At 46.7% G+C, this 17,212-nt stretch overlaps 1 protein-coding gene across 1 annotated transcript in view; it reads right to left on the minus strand.

Annotated features, from left to right (window-relative positions):
• Positions 1–213: 213 nt before the first annotated feature.
• Positions 214–17,212, minus strand: part of slit1b (slit homolog 1b (Drosophila)) — a 115,102-nt gene continuing 98,103 nt past the window's right edge. Inside the window, exons 22-37 of the mRNA XM_064320908.1 lie at positions 17,057–17,125; positions 16,872–16,943; positions 16,442–16,513; positions 13,364–13,435; positions 12,200–12,363; positions 11,495–11,619; positions 10,755–10,852; positions 9,988–10,127; positions 9,464–9,557; positions 8,666–8,803; positions 7,657–7,885; positions 6,775–6,905; positions 6,219–6,373; positions 5,558–5,846; positions 5,080–5,291; positions 214–4,322 (exon numbers count right to left, since the gene is read on the minus strand). Of these exons, the coding sequence (XP_064176978.1) occupies positions 4,084–4,322; positions 5,080–5,291; positions 5,558–5,846; positions 6,219–6,373; positions 6,775–6,905; positions 7,657–7,885; positions 8,666–8,803; positions 9,464–9,557; positions 9,988–10,127; positions 10,755–10,852; positions 11,495–11,619; positions 12,200–12,363; positions 13,364–13,435; positions 16,442–16,513; positions 16,872–16,943; positions 17,057–17,125 (2,299 nt within the window). The 3' untranslated portion in view covers positions 214–4,083. The remainder of the gene's footprint in view (positions 4,323–5,079; positions 5,292–5,557; positions 5,847–6,218; positions 6,374–6,774; positions 6,906–7,656; positions 7,886–8,665; positions 8,804–9,463; positions 9,558–9,987; positions 10,128–10,754; positions 10,853–11,494; positions 11,620–12,199; positions 12,364–13,363; positions 13,436–16,441; positions 16,514–16,871; positions 16,944–17,056; positions 17,126–17,212) is intronic.

Consider the following 17,212-nt stretch of genomic DNA (forward strand, 5'->3'; position numbering starts at 1 on the left):
ATTGCAAAACTTCTCATGTTTTATTTCTGTGATTAACCTAAGGGAGCAAAGAGCATTCTTCTTCTTCCTCTTCTTTTTCTTCCACCTGTTCTTCTTCCTCCTCCTCTTCCTTCTATTCCCTACTGAATATGCAGATTTCTACCAATCACCTATATCTATATCATTTACCATCTACAGACAAGATGAGCCAGTTAACAGAGACATGAAATCTGGTTTAATAAAATCACACACATTTTAATGGGAGAAAAGGGTGGAGTTCCAGTAAACATTTGCAGGTGGCACTACATACATTCAGCACAACAGCAGTTTTTAATCATGGCCAACAACTCAGACTCACAGGAAGCGACAGAAGAACGCTATAGCCGCATCAGGACAAACCAGGACTATGCACAACTAATTCATGGAAGAGATGGTTGAAGGTGGTTTTTTTTTTTTTTTTTAGTTTTGTTTTTTGTGTTTTTTTTTTTTAATTTTTCTTTTTAAAATTTTGCTGTTTTTTTCAACTGAGATGCATTCTGTTAAAAGTGAAAAACAATGACCACAATAATAATAATAATAGTAATAAAAAATAAATTGTTAAACAGCAACACTATTATTGTGAAGTTTCGGATAGCACTGGATGAATGCTACTAAAACTAAATGTTGGAGATGTGACGTGGTTCCAGCAAGCTGAATACATCGCCTCTGTTAACTGCATTGCTATTAACAAACACTGACCTGCTGTCTTGCGCCAGGACACAGCTGCAATGGCTTCAATATGTATAGCTCACAAAAGAAGTACATTCAATAGGGGGGAAGTAATGCACTTAATTACTATCTGCTCTGCATATTCTACAAGATAAACTCGTCACCCCAAGAGGAAAGTACTTACAGTTTTAAAAAAGAAGTCAGCATGGTGTGACCCCCCCCCCCCCCTCCCCACCCCCCCCCTCGGGACTTTTATTTAGTCTAGTCCTGTACAAACCGGTGCATTCACATGCCAGTGTGGGTCCACAGAGCACCCCCTGAACACTTCGCATGCAGTGCCTCTGCAATGCAGTGACCGGCCATTTGCTGTGGAGAAGATATGCATTAACTGAATGTTGATTTTAGCGGGCAAGCAGGCGGGCGGGCGGGCGAACGGGCGGGTGGGCAGAGCCGTAACAGTGGCGTTTCCTCCGCCAATTCTCTTCTCCACCAATGATAATTGACTAAGCGTTCACTTTGGCAAGCAACCAGATCTAATTAGCGAAGCACAAATATTATCATTCTCACTCCTGTTTCGCAACAGGACACTCAACGGGGAATTCTGGGGAGTGTTGTTTAAGCATCACCGTGCATCCTTCTGTTTATTCCCCTGTTGCGATGTAAATCCTTGACGAAACTAATAATAAAACAGGCAAAAAAAGAGAGCCGGACACCACCAGAAAACAATAATCTGTTCTACATCTCCCACATTGCCCGGTAAAATATGTCAGTCTTTGTAATATTGAATTCTGAACATTTTGTTTTACTCTGGAGCCATGTACTGGACCAAACCCAGCAGAGAGTTTACAGGGAATGTGTGTGTGAGCCAAATAATAAATGACACCTTCAGCATGTGGTTTGAACTGGGTCACTACCGTCTTTCTTTTGAATGTTACGGATGCCTCAGAGCTATTTTTGTTGCCATTTCTTAAAAAAATATTTATTGAAGCTTATTTCTGTGGTTTTTTTCCTCCATCTTTCTTTTTTAAATGAGCAAAAACTATAACGCCACACATTTATTTTTGTACATTGGATAAAATAAATAACGTAATGGCACACAGACTTCTAAAATAATTAGATATAATATTCACCAGGAAGACAACATACAATATTACATTTTTTCTAATACACTGCCCCCTGCAGCACAAGGCCAACCATTCACTACCTTATTTTAGTGATATACAAACTGGCTTTGCTTGACTGAGTGGATAAGAAACAAGCCAATGGACTAACAACAGGGCAACCAGTTAACAGCCAGACTGTCATTTCCAGTAGAGGCTTTCAGAAAAAGACCAATCTCTAATCTATAACATATAAAAATACTATACCAAAAAATGAAATACAAATATATATGTATATATATTAGAATCTGTTAGGCATCTCTGTAAAAAGAGGGCTAGAGGAGCTGGGTTACATAAGGAAAAATTAAAATAAAATCAGATGAAAATGAAACATAAAACCAATGCCAAAAATAACAGAATAAAGTACAAAAAAAAAAAAACATTCTGCAGCTTATAACAGTAATTAAAACACTACATTTCCATATTTCCATTTTAAAAATCTTCCACTCACACTGCTCGCACAAGTAATACTGCAGTAAAAGGGGGGGCGGGGCTAGGGCTCACAGCCCCACTCCTCACTTGCACTGAGAGAACAGGGGGTGTGGCTTTACTCAATTCATAGCACTGCTAGGGAGTGCTTCTAGCCGGGGAAAGCTGTTGTCGCTGGGGAATGCCAGCTTCTGCCAGATGGCAGGGAGTCCAATGTGAAGGGCACTGGGACGCCTGGGGGATCCACAAGGCCTCCCTGCTGAGCCCTTCGAATTACATCAAACTGAGTGACCCTCTGTTCAGACCAGACCATGCCCTCTGAGACTGCGTGCATGAATGCGTGTGTGTGTGTGTGTGTATGTTTGTGTGTGTGCGTGCGTACATGTGTATATGTATGTATGTGTGTGCGTGCATGCATACTCCAGGCCACGTCTGCATATTCGGAAGCTCACGGGGAATTTTGTATTTGCACAATGGGAGAGAAAGGAGAAAAAACAAAGAATTTACATTACCGCAAAAATATGAGCAAAGCCGTCTAACGCGCCAGGCACGCATATCCATCAAGGGACAACGAGGCTGTGGCTTCGTTGCTATGCCATTTGAGTTCTGACAATTAAAACGATTTTTTTTAAATTACGCAAACCTTCCCCGGCTGCTGCCTCTGTACTTTCTGAAACGGACACCGTCGTGCGATCACAGTAAACTGGTTTAAGATGAATGGTCCACAAATGCTGCAGGACTGGGTGGCCAGCTCTTCCTTCATCGGCACGGTCTGCCGATTGCGGTCTGTGATCTACTCTGCGGCCTTCCGCACTCTCTGTGAGCAGCTGCGAACCGGAGCTGCGGCTTTCCGTGCTGAGGTATGGGATGTGTAGTCACATGCAAGCCATCCCACTTCATGACCTAAGCTAGGATAGCGTACATGTAATCATCATTCATTATTAAGCAGTCTCAAATGTGTTCCAAATGTAAAGCGCCACCAAACCACCTGGAAAGCGACTATACAACTTTATCTGCACATGCCTTTGCATTATTGACATTATTGTACATGTCAGTGTGTGTGTTGTTTTTGTACGCATGTGTGCACACAAGCGTATGTGTTTTTCGCATGTGGATGTGTATGTGTGTGTGAGTTTGCGTGTACGTGCGTGAGTTTGCTTGTATGTAAGAGTGAGTTTGTGTGTGTGCGTGTGTGTGTGTGTGCGTGCATTCCATGCAGAAGTTGAGACGTGAAGGGCTGCCATATCTGTCATCCAGACCAAAACTCCCTGAAAAGTCCCACTCATTAATGTACAATCAGAGAGCTTGCACTTGGTTTAGGGGGAGAATGAACAACTTGGTGGTTCCCAAGCACATGCACGATTCCAACACCACCTGGCCACCAGTGCCTGACCCCTCCTCTAACTCTCTTCTGCCCCGCCCCGCCCGCCCCCATCTTTACGACCCGCTCTCTGATGGCAGCAATGGGATGACAGCTGAGGAAGAGCCTGCATTGGCTGTTTGGAAGGTCAAAGGTCAAACTGGGTGGGATTACTTAAAACACTCCCGCTAACATCTTCGACCCTTTAGAGCAATGTTGCAGACGCATGTATTTTTTTTTCTTTCTCTTGTCGGTTGGTAGTTTTGTATTTGTTTTATGTCGTACACCCTTGGAAGGGGGGAAAAAAAGTTCTATTTTACAAACATTGATGTTCATAATATATATATATATTTCTTCCATATATACTTTGTTATTCTTTCTCTCTCTCTCTCTCGCTCTCTCTCTCTCTCTGACTCCCTCCCCCTGGGGACCGGTGTGGGGGTGGCGCTACACGCACCCCACGCAGCCGCACTTGATGCTCTTCTCCACGTCCTGGCTGAAGGAGCTGCCGTCGCCGCACTCGAAGGTGTACTTTCGCCTCTTCATCCGCTGGCTGCCGCAGCAGGCCCCCGCCGAGCAGCGGCCGCTGCACTCCACCCACGACATCATGCGCGTCGTCTGGCAGATGGTGTAGCCGCGCTGCACCTGGTGGAAGTCCCGCACGGGCACGCCCCGGCACTCCGACTCTGGGGGAGACACGGGCGGCGGTCTGAGATCAGTCAACGTTCAGGCTGCAAACATGGACTTCTGGACCACAACGCTGATCTGAGATCAGTCAACATTCGGGCTGCTAACGGGGACTTCTGGACCACAACGCTGATCTGAGATCAGCCGACCCACAGGCAGAAAACATGGACTTCTGGACCACAATGCTGATCTGAGAGCAGTCAACATTCAGGCTGCAAACGAGGACTTCTTGACCTGAACGCTAATCTGAAATCAGACAACCCTCAAGCTGAAAACTGAAGGCTGAAAAACTTCTGGACCTGAAAGCTGATCTGAGATCAGCAAGCTCGGTCTGAGAGCAGCCAACCCTCAAGTCACAGACACAAGACAAAAACAATAACTTCACATTACAAAGACTGGATTAAATTCGATAGTGAACAATATATATTTAGCTGTTCTATCTGTTTGTGGCCCACTGGCTGAGAGCATAAAACAAAAAACATCAGAGAAAGGTATTTTGTGGCACTAATGTGTTTTTTTTTTCCTTCACAGTCAGTAGAATTGACAGCTTTACAAAAAAGTCCATTCAGGCTGTGATTTAAATCTCTGCAGGCTCTAACTGCCCCGAGTCATTATATTAATGCAGTTCAGGTGCCCTGGCTCCCAGACGCTTGGCACTGTTCTAAATTCCTTCGACCGAAATGGCTCAGGCCTATCAGGGTGCATTATGGCTGTGAGGGGGTGTAATCGACCGCCCACGCCGTGCGCTCGCCTCACCTGTGTCGCACAGCTTCCCGCTGTACCCGCTGTCGCAGTGGCAGTAGGCCTCGCCCGTGTCCGACACTTGGCAGCGGCCGTGGACGCACTGCTGGCCCTGGCACGGGTTGTGGAGCTCCCCCTGCTGGTTGCACAGGGCGCCGCGGTAGCCCTGCTCGCACTCGCAGCGGTAGGACTGCATGTCCAAGGGGACGCACTTCCCGTGGACGCACCTGCGCGCACACACACAGACGCACGTAACGCACACGCAAACGTGAACCCAAAGGCACAAGAGCACACACACAAGCAAATGCACATGTATTTGTAACACACTTGTCGTAGATTTTCACCAAAAGTCAAAGTCAACACTGCACATATTACATGCACTGTACTAGCAATTGCAGAGTACATTCAATTGTTCTGACACATGCTTATTTAGAAAATTCCATATTTGAACAGCTTTCTCGTGATGCCCTGCACGGTTTTGGGCAGTACCCACTTGCTGCTCTGGCAGGGGTCACTGGCAGGCCGATCGCAGTGCGGGCCGCTCCAGCCGGGCTGGCAGTGGCACACGGGCCCCTCAGCACCATCTGGCTGGCAGATGCCATGCAGGCAGTAGATCTTTCGGCAGGGCTCGCAGCCTGGCACCACGCCCGGCTTCATCTGCGTCTGGGTGAAGTCCTGGAGCTCGTTGTTGATGTAGAGGTTCTGGATGCAACCGTGGAAACTGGAGCCATTTTGGATCTGCCACAGGCGGAAGGCAGCCGAGTGGATGTCTTCAGGCATACCTGTGGGCGGACAGGGGGGGAGAGGTGAGCAAGCACACACACACACACGCACACACACTCTCTCTCTGTCTCTCTTTCTCACACACACACACTCTCTCTCTCTCTCTCTCTCTATCTCTCACACACACTCTCTCTCTCTCTCTCTCTCTCTCTCTCTCATTCACACACACGCACACACACACACACACACACTCACAACCAATCATGCGCACACAAAAACACACCAACACAAAAAACATGGGAGACAGCAGTGTGACATAAGATCCATGTGGTGGGCAAAGGGAAAGGGAAATGGAAAGGGAATGGGAATGGGAAAGGGAAAGGGAAAGGGAAAGGGAACGGGAATGGGAAAGGAGAGGAGAGGACCCCTACCCCCCACGTAGAGCGGAGCTTCTCCATTCAGGGGCTGCACGTTCCCCAAACTGTCCATGGTTGTGGGGAGTCCACCATCGATGGACAGGTTCACCATCTGGTCGAAGGTCACAAGCTCCACTGTGTGGAACTGCCCGTCGTTGATGGTCTCCGTGCTGCACAGTCAGAAGTGCAGAGAGGGAACAACAGCACTTAGTCACGTAGGAGAGTACTTGTAACAACCAATAGAATGACGCTGGTGGTGATTGGTGGATACCTTCTGGCTATATTTCCAGGATCTCTGTGAGAATTACAAGGAATTATCCACCAATCGTCATTGGTTTTATTCTATTGCTTGTTAGCATCATATTCCTCGATTGATGGAGCTCCTCTCTGTTTTTTCTTCAGGTAAGGTCACATCACATATCACATATTATCCATCCCTGTGGTATACCAAGCTAAACAATAGGCCCTAGCTGCAAAGATGATGCACCTAGGGATTGATGCCAGTAGAAAGAATGCAATTGTATTTGTACTGTAAGGCAAGAACTTGTGTGGTTTCAGTGGCAGGACTGACCTGTAGATGGCATGACCAGGCTGGCTGCCCGGGTCATAGCTGACCTTGACGTGACCTTCATACAGCTCCACTGCGATGTGGTCATTGTCTCCATTGTACAGGAGGATACCATTGTCCTCTGCAGTGGACACCTGGTGGTACAGAGAATGCTGCAGTAATCCTGGAATTATAGCTATGCACATGTGTGTGTGAGTGTGTTTATGTGCATTGCGCTTTGTTTGCATATGTGTGTAGCATTTACAGTTGTGCTTATGTTAGTGCTTGTATAATGAATTACCAGTACGTGCATCTAATTTATGTGTGTGTTTTTTGTATGTGCATATATTATCTGTTTGTCCATTAATAATACATATTTGTGTTTGTCTGTGTGCATTTTATTCATGTGTGTGTGTGTGTATTATCTGCCCTTATTCCCATTATTTATGTATTGTGATGAACCTTTTCTTATTAAAGGGTCAGTGCTCCATTTCTATTTTGCACATCGCACCTCTCATATCAACAGGCTGTACAAATTGTGTCAAGACAAGCGCTCTGCACTGTACAACCAGCCGGTATGCATGGTGCATTTAAGTGCCAAGGGCTCTGCACACAATGCATCAGAGGAATGGCCTCACATCGAATGAAAATATTTCATATTTAAATATCATGCATAATGTAATTTGAGTGTTGAAGATACAGCATGTGTCCATTTTTTGTATGATTGCTTACATGTACATGTTTATGTTTACGTTTGAATGTGTGCTAGCATGCATGCGTAAGTAAGTGAGTGCACGTGGCTGTGAACTTTTTTACATGTCAAAGCACATGTATGTGTGTACGGTGAGTGCCTCTGCGTGTGTAAACTGTACACGCTGGCATGTTCCTGTGACTGTGTGTCTGTACCTGCAGCGTGATGTTAGCCTGAGGCCAGTTCTTCAGGTCACTGAGTAGCAGGTAGGAGTCTCGGTCCACGAAGTTGACGCTGACGAGCTTCTCACAGTGAGGGCCCCCGAACCCAGGGAGGCACTGGCACAGCGCCCTGCCTGCCCTCTCCACGCAGGGGGCGCCGTTCTGACACTCGGCCAGATCGCAGAGGGAGTGGGGCGCGGGGGGTACCTCGCACAGCTGCCCACTGCAGGTTTGGGAGAGGGTGAGAAGAAAATTAACCCCCTTCAAGAAAGTCGAAACCCAAACGACGTGTTCCCTTTATTAAAAGATGAACTTAAGGATATTTGAGAGCGAGAGCAGGCTGTTCAGCCCAACAGTGCTCCCCATTTTGTGACTGATTGTAATTAATTGGTGATTAAAAAGGAAAATCAGTTAGAGTGACTGTTATCACACTTGTATGAAATCCCATTAATTGTCCCCTCTGGAGACTGCCAGTTGCCCACAGAGGCCCCCATTGCTCCAGTCGGCATTAGTGAATAAGCAGATAAGGCATTGACAGGTTTCTACATGGCAGACAGATTTCGTCTAACATGTATTTAATATAAATAAATGTGTTCATATCGACAACTCATATTTACCTACCCACGTTAAGTTGCGCTGAGATCTCATGATAAGCATGTTTCAGTTATTTTTTTATATGAATATTTTTTTATTGAACTTTGTTCAGTCATTTCATGGATAATGATAATAATGTGAATAAATGAAGATTTTTATATCTTACAATAGGCTCCTTGTTTGGCACTGGCATGTCAGTCATTTAAAGCAGGCCTGTTAGCCTTTCTGTCTCGCTTACTTCCTGTCTGTCTCTCAGCTTGCCCGGCTGTCTGACCCTCTTATTATCTGCCTGCTAAACGCTCTCTATTTTTCTCGCTATCCATCTCTTTTACTCTCACTCTCCTCTGACCATGTATATGTCTGTCTACCTGCCTGTCAGTCTTCCAGCCTGAGTATCTGTCCGTCTCACCTGTAACCCTCTGAGCACAGGCAGGAGTAGCCGTTGACCTCGTCCACGCATCGCGCTCTGTTCTGGCAGTGGTGCTCCTCACAGTCATCGTAGTCCACGCTGCAGTCATCGCCCACATAGCCGGGAGCACAAACACACCTACGGCACGCAGACGAACACGGACACACACACCACACACACAAACACAAACAGGCACACACAGATACACACACACAGATGCACACACACAGACACACACACAAACACACAAACACAAACAGGCACACACAGATACACACACACACATGCACACACAGACACACACACACAGAAACATGCACACGCATGCACACACACACACGCGCGCGCACAGATACACACACACACATGCACACACACAGATGCACACACAGACACACACACCACACACACAAACACAAACAGACACACACAGATGCACACACACAGACACAGACACAGACACACACACACAAACACAAACAGGCACACACAGATACACACACACACATGCACACACACACAGACACACACACACACACACACACACACAAACATGCACACGCATGCACACACACACACGCGCGCGCACAGATACACACGCGCGCGCACACACACGCACACAGATACACACACAGATACACAGTCACACACACACACACACACACACATACACACACACAGACACACAAACAGGCACGCACACAAACAGAAACAGAAGGGATGAGAAGGGATTCCTCACTGAACAGTTAATTGAAAACAGCTGCTGTGTCCTGCTGTGTGAGTATTCTGTGTACGCACTTGGGACCGGTGGCTGTGATGATGCAGGTGGAGAGGTGGTGGCAGGGGTTCCGTCCTGGAGCACAGACATCCTCCATCTCCTCACACATGTCTCCTGCACCACACAGAGAAACATGAAAAAAGAAAAATGTTCAGTCTCTTTTTAAAGTTCAGTGTCATGCAAGTGTGCTGCAAGGTTTCTAATTACCGGTCAAAATGCACATTATCACCCAGACTTAGAATGCCATTTTAATCCCTAATTCTGAATAATTGATTGTTTTAATAATGTGGTTTCATAATGGATCAGTTCCATCCTAATTTTGGCAACTTTTTTAAATCTCTGGGGAGCTGATTTCAGCACTGAATGCGTATGTAGAAAACTAATGAGATTTAAAACGGGGAGCTCTAAATGGGGGTAAATTTACTCCAAATGGGGCGAAGAGCTCATTTGTTCCTACAGGATGGCTACTGAAGCTACACGGTAGCTCTGCTCCCAAAATGGGTTTCAGACCCTCCTAGTGTGACTGCAAACTGGGGGGGTCTACCTGTGTAGAAGGGGGCGCACAGGCAGGTGTAATTGTTGACTCCGTCCTTGCAGGAGGCTCCGTTCTCGCAGTCGTTGTCTTCGCAGTCGTCCACGTTGATCTCGCAGGTCGGGCCCTCAAACCCTAGGGGGCAGGTGCAGCTGCGGAGGAGGGGGTGCGCAGAATGTCGTCACGAAACGGCGAGCTTTCTGACGTTAATATGGCCCAAAATGTTCCAGCTCCTCTCTATTCCTGCGTTTGCTCTTTTTTTTTTTGCAAAGTCTGACGCGACTGGAAGAGTCCATGTACCGTTCCCTTCAGCATGAATTAGCCATCTTCTGTTTGCGTGCTTCAGGACCTGTTTTGGATGTACGTGCGTACGCTTTATGTACACAACAGAATGAACGAGTGTATGCATGCTTGTGTACATGAATATCCATGTGTGTAGGTATACATATACAGGTAATTGCTTGCATGTGTGTGTGTATAAGGGATTGCCCGCGTGCAAGCATGTCTGTGTATGCATGTGCCCAGGTAGTTGGATGTGTGTATCCGTGTATATGCCTAAGTGATTACATGGGTATTTTTGTATTTGTATGTTTTTTAAGTGACTGAATGTGTCTGAGCATGTATACCTATGCAGGTATGTATGGGTATGTGTGTATTAGACACGTATGGTAATGATTGTACTTGTACATGCACAGGCGATGAATGCAGATGTGTGCATGTGCACGTTCATTGGTAATTGCGTATGTGTGCGTATCTATATGGTAGCTGCGTATTCTCACCTGAATACCTCACTGTCCTCCTCACCGGAACTACAGATGCCGCCATTGGAGCAGGGATTACTGGCGCAGACATTGAGGGCTGTCTCGCAGTTCTGGCCCTGAAATGATCGCCAGGTACAGAGGAGAGAGAGGGAGAGAGAGGGGGAGAGAGGGAGAGAGAGAACACTCACGACTCGCTGAGAGAACATTATCTATAAACACCTTTTACAGTTTCCCTTCTATAGCCGCCTGAAAGGCCAGAGTCGTTCGCATGCAAGGTTACTCCTTCCACCTGGAATATGAAACACCTTGTCCTTCCTTGCCTGAATCATCAGGCAAGCAGTATTTTTTTCCTTTTGGCGGAAGGAAACTGGGTCACGTCTCTATGTTAACTGAGATCCAGGTGTCTGATATTACCCGCTATATCAGACTGAGAGGCACTGGCCCAATATGACAAAGGATGAGAGACACCTGGTATGACACCTACAGACAGATACTGGTGCAGTACATGACAGGCTAAGAGTCTGGACCTGAATAACACCAAACATTGGGTACTGTATGAAATTATTTGAATTATAGCACAGATTAGAGATCAGGTTTCTACTAAAGGCCAGTCTGTCATAATGAACCAAAAGAATAGGTTACTGACATTTTCACTGATACCGCAAAAGAATGTAAGAACACAGGTTCGGCTTAACTATCTGAGAAACGTAAGCACTCCACTTACTGACCAACGTCCATAGAGAGGGCGGTGTTCCTACCTTGAATCCTTCAGCACAGGTGCACTTATAAGCATCCACAGGGTCACTCTGACAGGTGGCCTGGTTCTGGCAGGGCGCGGACAGGCAGGGGTCACACTTGGCCAGCACGACGGGGTCCACAGGATCTGCAAACGGAGAGGATGGGAGAGAGCGATATCCTCTGGTGAGTGACCGCTACAACGTACAACTTGCGGATGGTAAGCTCCAGTTCACAGACACGCGAAACACAGCAGCTTTGATCAAATAAAACATTATTAATAAAACATGTTTAATGATGCTGGTGAGATAACCACCATGACACTGTGCATGCAGAATGTATCATCCCCATCCCTTCTCCCTTCTTTCTATCCTTCATCTCTCTCTCTCTCAGTTCAATAAATTCAAATTAGTTTATTGCTATGACAACAAAAAGGAGTTCATTGCCAGATAATTCTGAAAGACTAAATGAATAGATGGATGTTCAAAGCAACATTTCTGACATTTTATTTCTTATCTGTCTACCTGCCTGCCTGCCTCTCTCTCTCTCTCTCTCTCTCTCTCCTCCTCTCTCTCTCTGTTTGACAAGACGTTTTGACAAGTTCTGGAAAATTTTCATTGAAATAGACAGATAAATATAAATATAAATATATGTAAATGAGGTATACATGTCAAGTCTATTGCTTTCTCTATTTTACATGCATGCTCCCATCTGTCGAGCTCTCTTACATTGACACTCAAACTTCTTGGCGGGTGTGGTGAGCAGCAGCTTGCCCTCCATGCCCTGAGGGCCGGTGCAGCGGGCGATGCCGGGTTCTTTGTAGCCAGTCTTCACCCAATCGGAGAGCCACCGCAGGCGGCAGTCGCAGTACAGCGGGTTCGCACCGATGGCCCTGTGAGACAGCGCAGCACGGGGCATCGAAAAGAGTCAGGGCTCAGAGGTAGGGCACTGGGGGGGTCAGGGGTCACAGAAAGGACATTAAGGGTCAAGGGTCAGGGGACCATAGATGCTTCTCAGGCACAGAGGGGAAGTGCAGGAACAAGTGTTTTTCCACACACATTTTGACACCGTTTTCAAAGTTTGGCTTGTTCCATCAGACAGGCCAGATCTCACACACCAACTTGCAGCACAGTAAATCGATGCAAGCATCTTTTTCTCTTGTGGACAGCAGATAGCTCTTCGTATGGGCAACAACTGTTGAACTAGACTGGCTGGTTAAATTATGTTTTGGTGTTGTAATACTTAAAAGCACCAGAAGGTGGCCCTCTAAGCCTTCAGATTCTGCACTGACTAATTTTTTGCAAGCCACAAACAAAAAAATTCTAAACTCAAAAATGTCCTTAAATAGAGGATTACACATCACGCTACAATGTCAAACAAAGAGACTTTTGCAAAACTTTTGTTTCAACATGGTACAACATTGAATTGCATAAAAATACAACCATATTTGAGCATGAATATGAACTAGTATTAAATTGGTAAGCCACTACAACAAAACAAAGCCTTATAAATCCCTTTACAAGAGCCCAGGTACAAAATGAACAAATGGCTTGCAGTGTTATTACTGTACCAGCAGGGGGTGATCTGACCAGAAAGACAAGTATGAATAACCATAGAGTAAGAGGGGGTTGATCTAGTCAGAGGATGTGAAGAACAACAGTGAACATGGGCAGAATCTAACAGGGGTCAAATCATCTGGAGCCACCTTGTACCTGCAGGCGGCTCCAGGCAACGTGATTGGCTCTGATGGAAGATGACAGAGGAGAGCCTGCAGCGTGCTGCACCGTGTTCTGGTGAGCTGCACTGAGCTTTGCTCTCCTGTGCTGCGCCGAAGCGCTCTGAGCTGCGCTGCTTCCTTACGGGCCGTGTGATCCTGAGTCAGGGGTACTTACAAGTGCGACAGCGAGGCCACGTCCCGGAAGATTCCCTCCGGCAGCTCCGAGATGTCGTTGCCATGCAGAGACCTTGGATACGGACACAGTGAGGGGCAGAGGGGAGGTGTCTGGTTAGTCGCTTTTCGAAAGGTCAGGAAAACCTCGGGAGCTAAGTGGAATATTCCGGCGATCAAAAGAACGAACACACAGAAACGGTCGCTGGTCAGGGGTATCGGAGGAGCACGCACACTTCAGCAGCAGTGCTCCATGCACTGACAGAAGAGCCCAGCATTATAAGTGATAATATATGCGCAGAGAAAGGGGAAACAAACACGGCAAAGGAGGGAAGCGTCTGTCCAGGAGATGAGGACCGCATCTCAAATTGAAAAAAATTCTGCCTTCGCAGGCAGTATCGTAAGGTAGGAAGGCATCAAGGCACATTTGAAAGTAAGCAAAAAATGATGCCTTCAACGGGCGTCCCAAGTTCATTGTCTTTTTCTGTTAGGGTGCTCCCTTCAGGGGAAGCTCGCTTCCAAGGGTGTAGGCAGCGAGACAGCTGCCTTCCGTTGGAGATGTAGCCGAAACCTCCAGTGTGTGATGTCACAACAGGCTCACGGACAGTCTCGCCCCTAAAGGAACTGTGGTTTTAAGAGCTGAAACAGGGAGGCTGTTTTTCAGGCTCGTTTTGCACCTGTCACACGGTGCCTCACTTTCAGGGTTGTTCTGCGGGCAGAGGATCGGAGGTGCGGCGTTCCTTTGAATTCGGTTTAGGGTTACTGATCTGGGGTCAGTTCCGGGATGCTCCCTCCTGTGCGACCTGTGCCCCCATGCACCGGTGTTTCCTTCCCGATGTTCCAGAGGGATGATAAGGTGATGCGGCTGAGGACTTAACAACTGTAAATCAGTAGGGACCTCTTAATCTGTCGGGCCATGACTGCATGTTGTAAAGCTCCCCCCCCCCCCACCTTACCCCTCTCCCCCCCTTCCCTGAACCTGCATGCTGCCCCCCTTACCGTAAAGGCCCCCACATTTTCCCCCATGTCCCCCCCACCCTACACTAAAAACACAACCGGTAGTGAGCCAGTGATCGCTTCCTCAAACAGGAAGAACCCCTGAACCCTTATCTGAACCCCCTGTATCACTTTCCTCTTACACAGCGCACACTGCACAATTCCTCTGGACCATTCCCAGATGCGACGCACTCCAGTTACACAGTTACACACCCCGAAGGTTCACACGCCTTACACGCTTTACCCAAACGGCCAATTAGCACCTTGTTAATCCCAAATCAAAACCACATCCATTCCAGACACAGACCTCAAAATCTGTTTGATGCTGTTTGTTGTCTTTTTTGCTTTAAACTTCTGCTACAAAGTAGCAAGGTTTTTTTTTTCATTTTTAAATTTGCACATAAAATGTCTTTCATTATGAGGAAAAGCTGAAGTCTTTCAGAATTACAAACCTGCCACTTTGAACTGAAATTGGACTCTAATTGAGCCTGAAAATAAATGAAACAGACTTGCTGTCAAGCGGCACTGAATTAGCTGGCCTCCTTTGAAACATAAAATAAAATATGGCAACAATTGACATTTTATTAAAAAAATAATTTAAAAAAGGACTTTTGAAGGATCACACCCTCAGTAAAAGAGATCAAAGTTTCTGCGCTCGATGCAATTGGATGCTGGGGTTGCCATGGAGACAATAAGGTGGTGCTGCGGGGGAGGGGCAGCGCTCTGCATTGTGATGTGGGTTCCGTAGGTTCTGTGGGTTCCACTGAGCCAGACCTGCAAGGAACCCAGCAGGAACAGGAGCAGGGAGAACCCCGAGTGCTTGCTAATGCGGATCGTAAACACCACGCTCGGGCGCACCGCAGAATGGCACTCTTGATGCTTGTTTGAATTTCATTAGGATTTCTTTGTCCTTCGCCATAAAGAACAAGGCAGGGAGGGAAAAAGCAATGCTTTGTTGAAGGCAGCAAAGACATGCTGAGTTGCACGCCACAATCTGATGCTCTTTCAGAATCCTCAGGCAAATGACAGCAATTGACTTCACCTTTACTGTCACATAAGCACAAAAAAACTTATATGCATGCATGCACATGTACACACACACACACACACAGGGATGCATAGACACATGCACAATAACTCACAAACACACATATGCAAGTACACATTCATGCACATACGTATGTGCAAACAAAATCAATCATGCACAAATACACAAGCATGCATTCACACATATACATTTACATACATGCACAAATACACTCACTCAAACGCACACATGCTTCGCGTTTGGGAGGGGAATCCACACAAGGAATGCAGCAGGGATCACAATGAGAGGGAATTCGAGAGGGCACCGGATATCGTGAGCTCGGGATGGGAATTCGGAGGGACCAGGACAGGGGTTAGGTGTATTTTTTGAAGAGGGATTCAGACAAGAACTGGGTCAGGGATACATGTGTTCGGGAAGTACATTTAGACCAGAACTGGGACAGGGTTAAGTGCTTTTGGGAGGGCGAGACATGTTGTGCACAGGTGGTCAAGAGATTCCGTTGCTCCTGTGCTGTGAGGAGGGTTTACAGCCGTATTTTTTTGAGATCGGCTTCTGCCCCACTTTCTCATGGCGGCCACTTCACAGTTCTCTTCATCTGTGCCGCTAAATAGCCAAGCCTAGCTAGCCACTACACTGTACTTCAGAGGAGTGTAACACCAACTGGCATCGCTAACAATACACCTCCACACAGTCCTAAATTGGTCATACAAATAATAAAAAAGTATTCCAATGAAACTACAATGGGACAGGAAAATTTTAATTTAATCAAATAATTGGAGTTAGCTTGTGTGTGTGTGTGTGTGTGTGTTAATATAGAGCCAACTTGGTGCCAAAATTCATAGCAAAATTTGTGACATCACTGTCTGATGCAGAAGCAAGGCTACATGCAAATGACACAGGAGCGATTGTGAATCCTACAGTTAACCAGAATGCATGTGTGTGTGGAACTAAAAGAGGGAACTCATAATCCCAGAGTGCATCTGTGCTGAAATGAAGCAGGCCACTTTAGCGACAGTGAGAGGTGGAGGAAGGTCTTACAGCAGCCTCAGGGAGCGTAGTCCTGCGAAGGCCAGGCCTGGGATGCAGCGCAGAGCATTGTAACTCAGGATCCTACGGAAACAAGTCACAGTCAGAGTTACCGACAAGATCGCCTTTAAGTCAAATGCGGTCTACCATTTAGCTGAGCCGACAGCTAAAGGGTTTAAAAGCTCTTTCAAAACTAAACTTTGCATAGGATTCCTAAAGCAGTGACTAAAACAAGCTGTGCCTCTTTGACTTACAGTCATACATTTTATTGCTCTGAATTTCAAATGAGATCAGACAAACAGTGCGGTTGAGTTGGCTAACCTGAGAGTAAATTCACAGTGTGGTGAGCGCTGGCTAACACCGGATCGGGCTAACGCTGCGGCTGAGCCGGCTAAGCTAAGATCAGACGGTGTGGTGAGCCGCCTAATGAGAGATCACTTACAGGGTGGTGAGCTGGCTCATGTTGGCAAAGGAGGAGTTGGAAAGGGAGCTGATCTTGTTGTTGCTCAGGTCCCTGGAATGACACAGATGAGATTTAATCCAGCCCGCACCATGGAGTGCCAGGGATGTCACAGAGAAGTGCTAGCATCCAGAACAAAGGGTGAGGGTTCGACGACAGACACTCACACGAGCTGGAGGTATTTGAAGGTGGACAGCTCCTTGGGAACCATGCTGAACTGGTTTCCATCCAGGTACCTGCAGAAGCATGATGATATTTAATCTGTGAGGTTGACCAAATGGAACAAGCATGTGACTGAAATCTAGAATGTGCATCTCTTATGT

Source organism: Anguilla rostrata, chromosome 2, assembly GCF_018555375.3.
Source record: "Anguilla rostrata isolate EN2019 chromosome 2, ASM1855537v3, whole genome shotgun sequence".
NCBI lineage: Eukaryota > Metazoa > Chordata > Actinopteri > Anguilliformes > Anguillidae > Anguilla > Anguilla rostrata.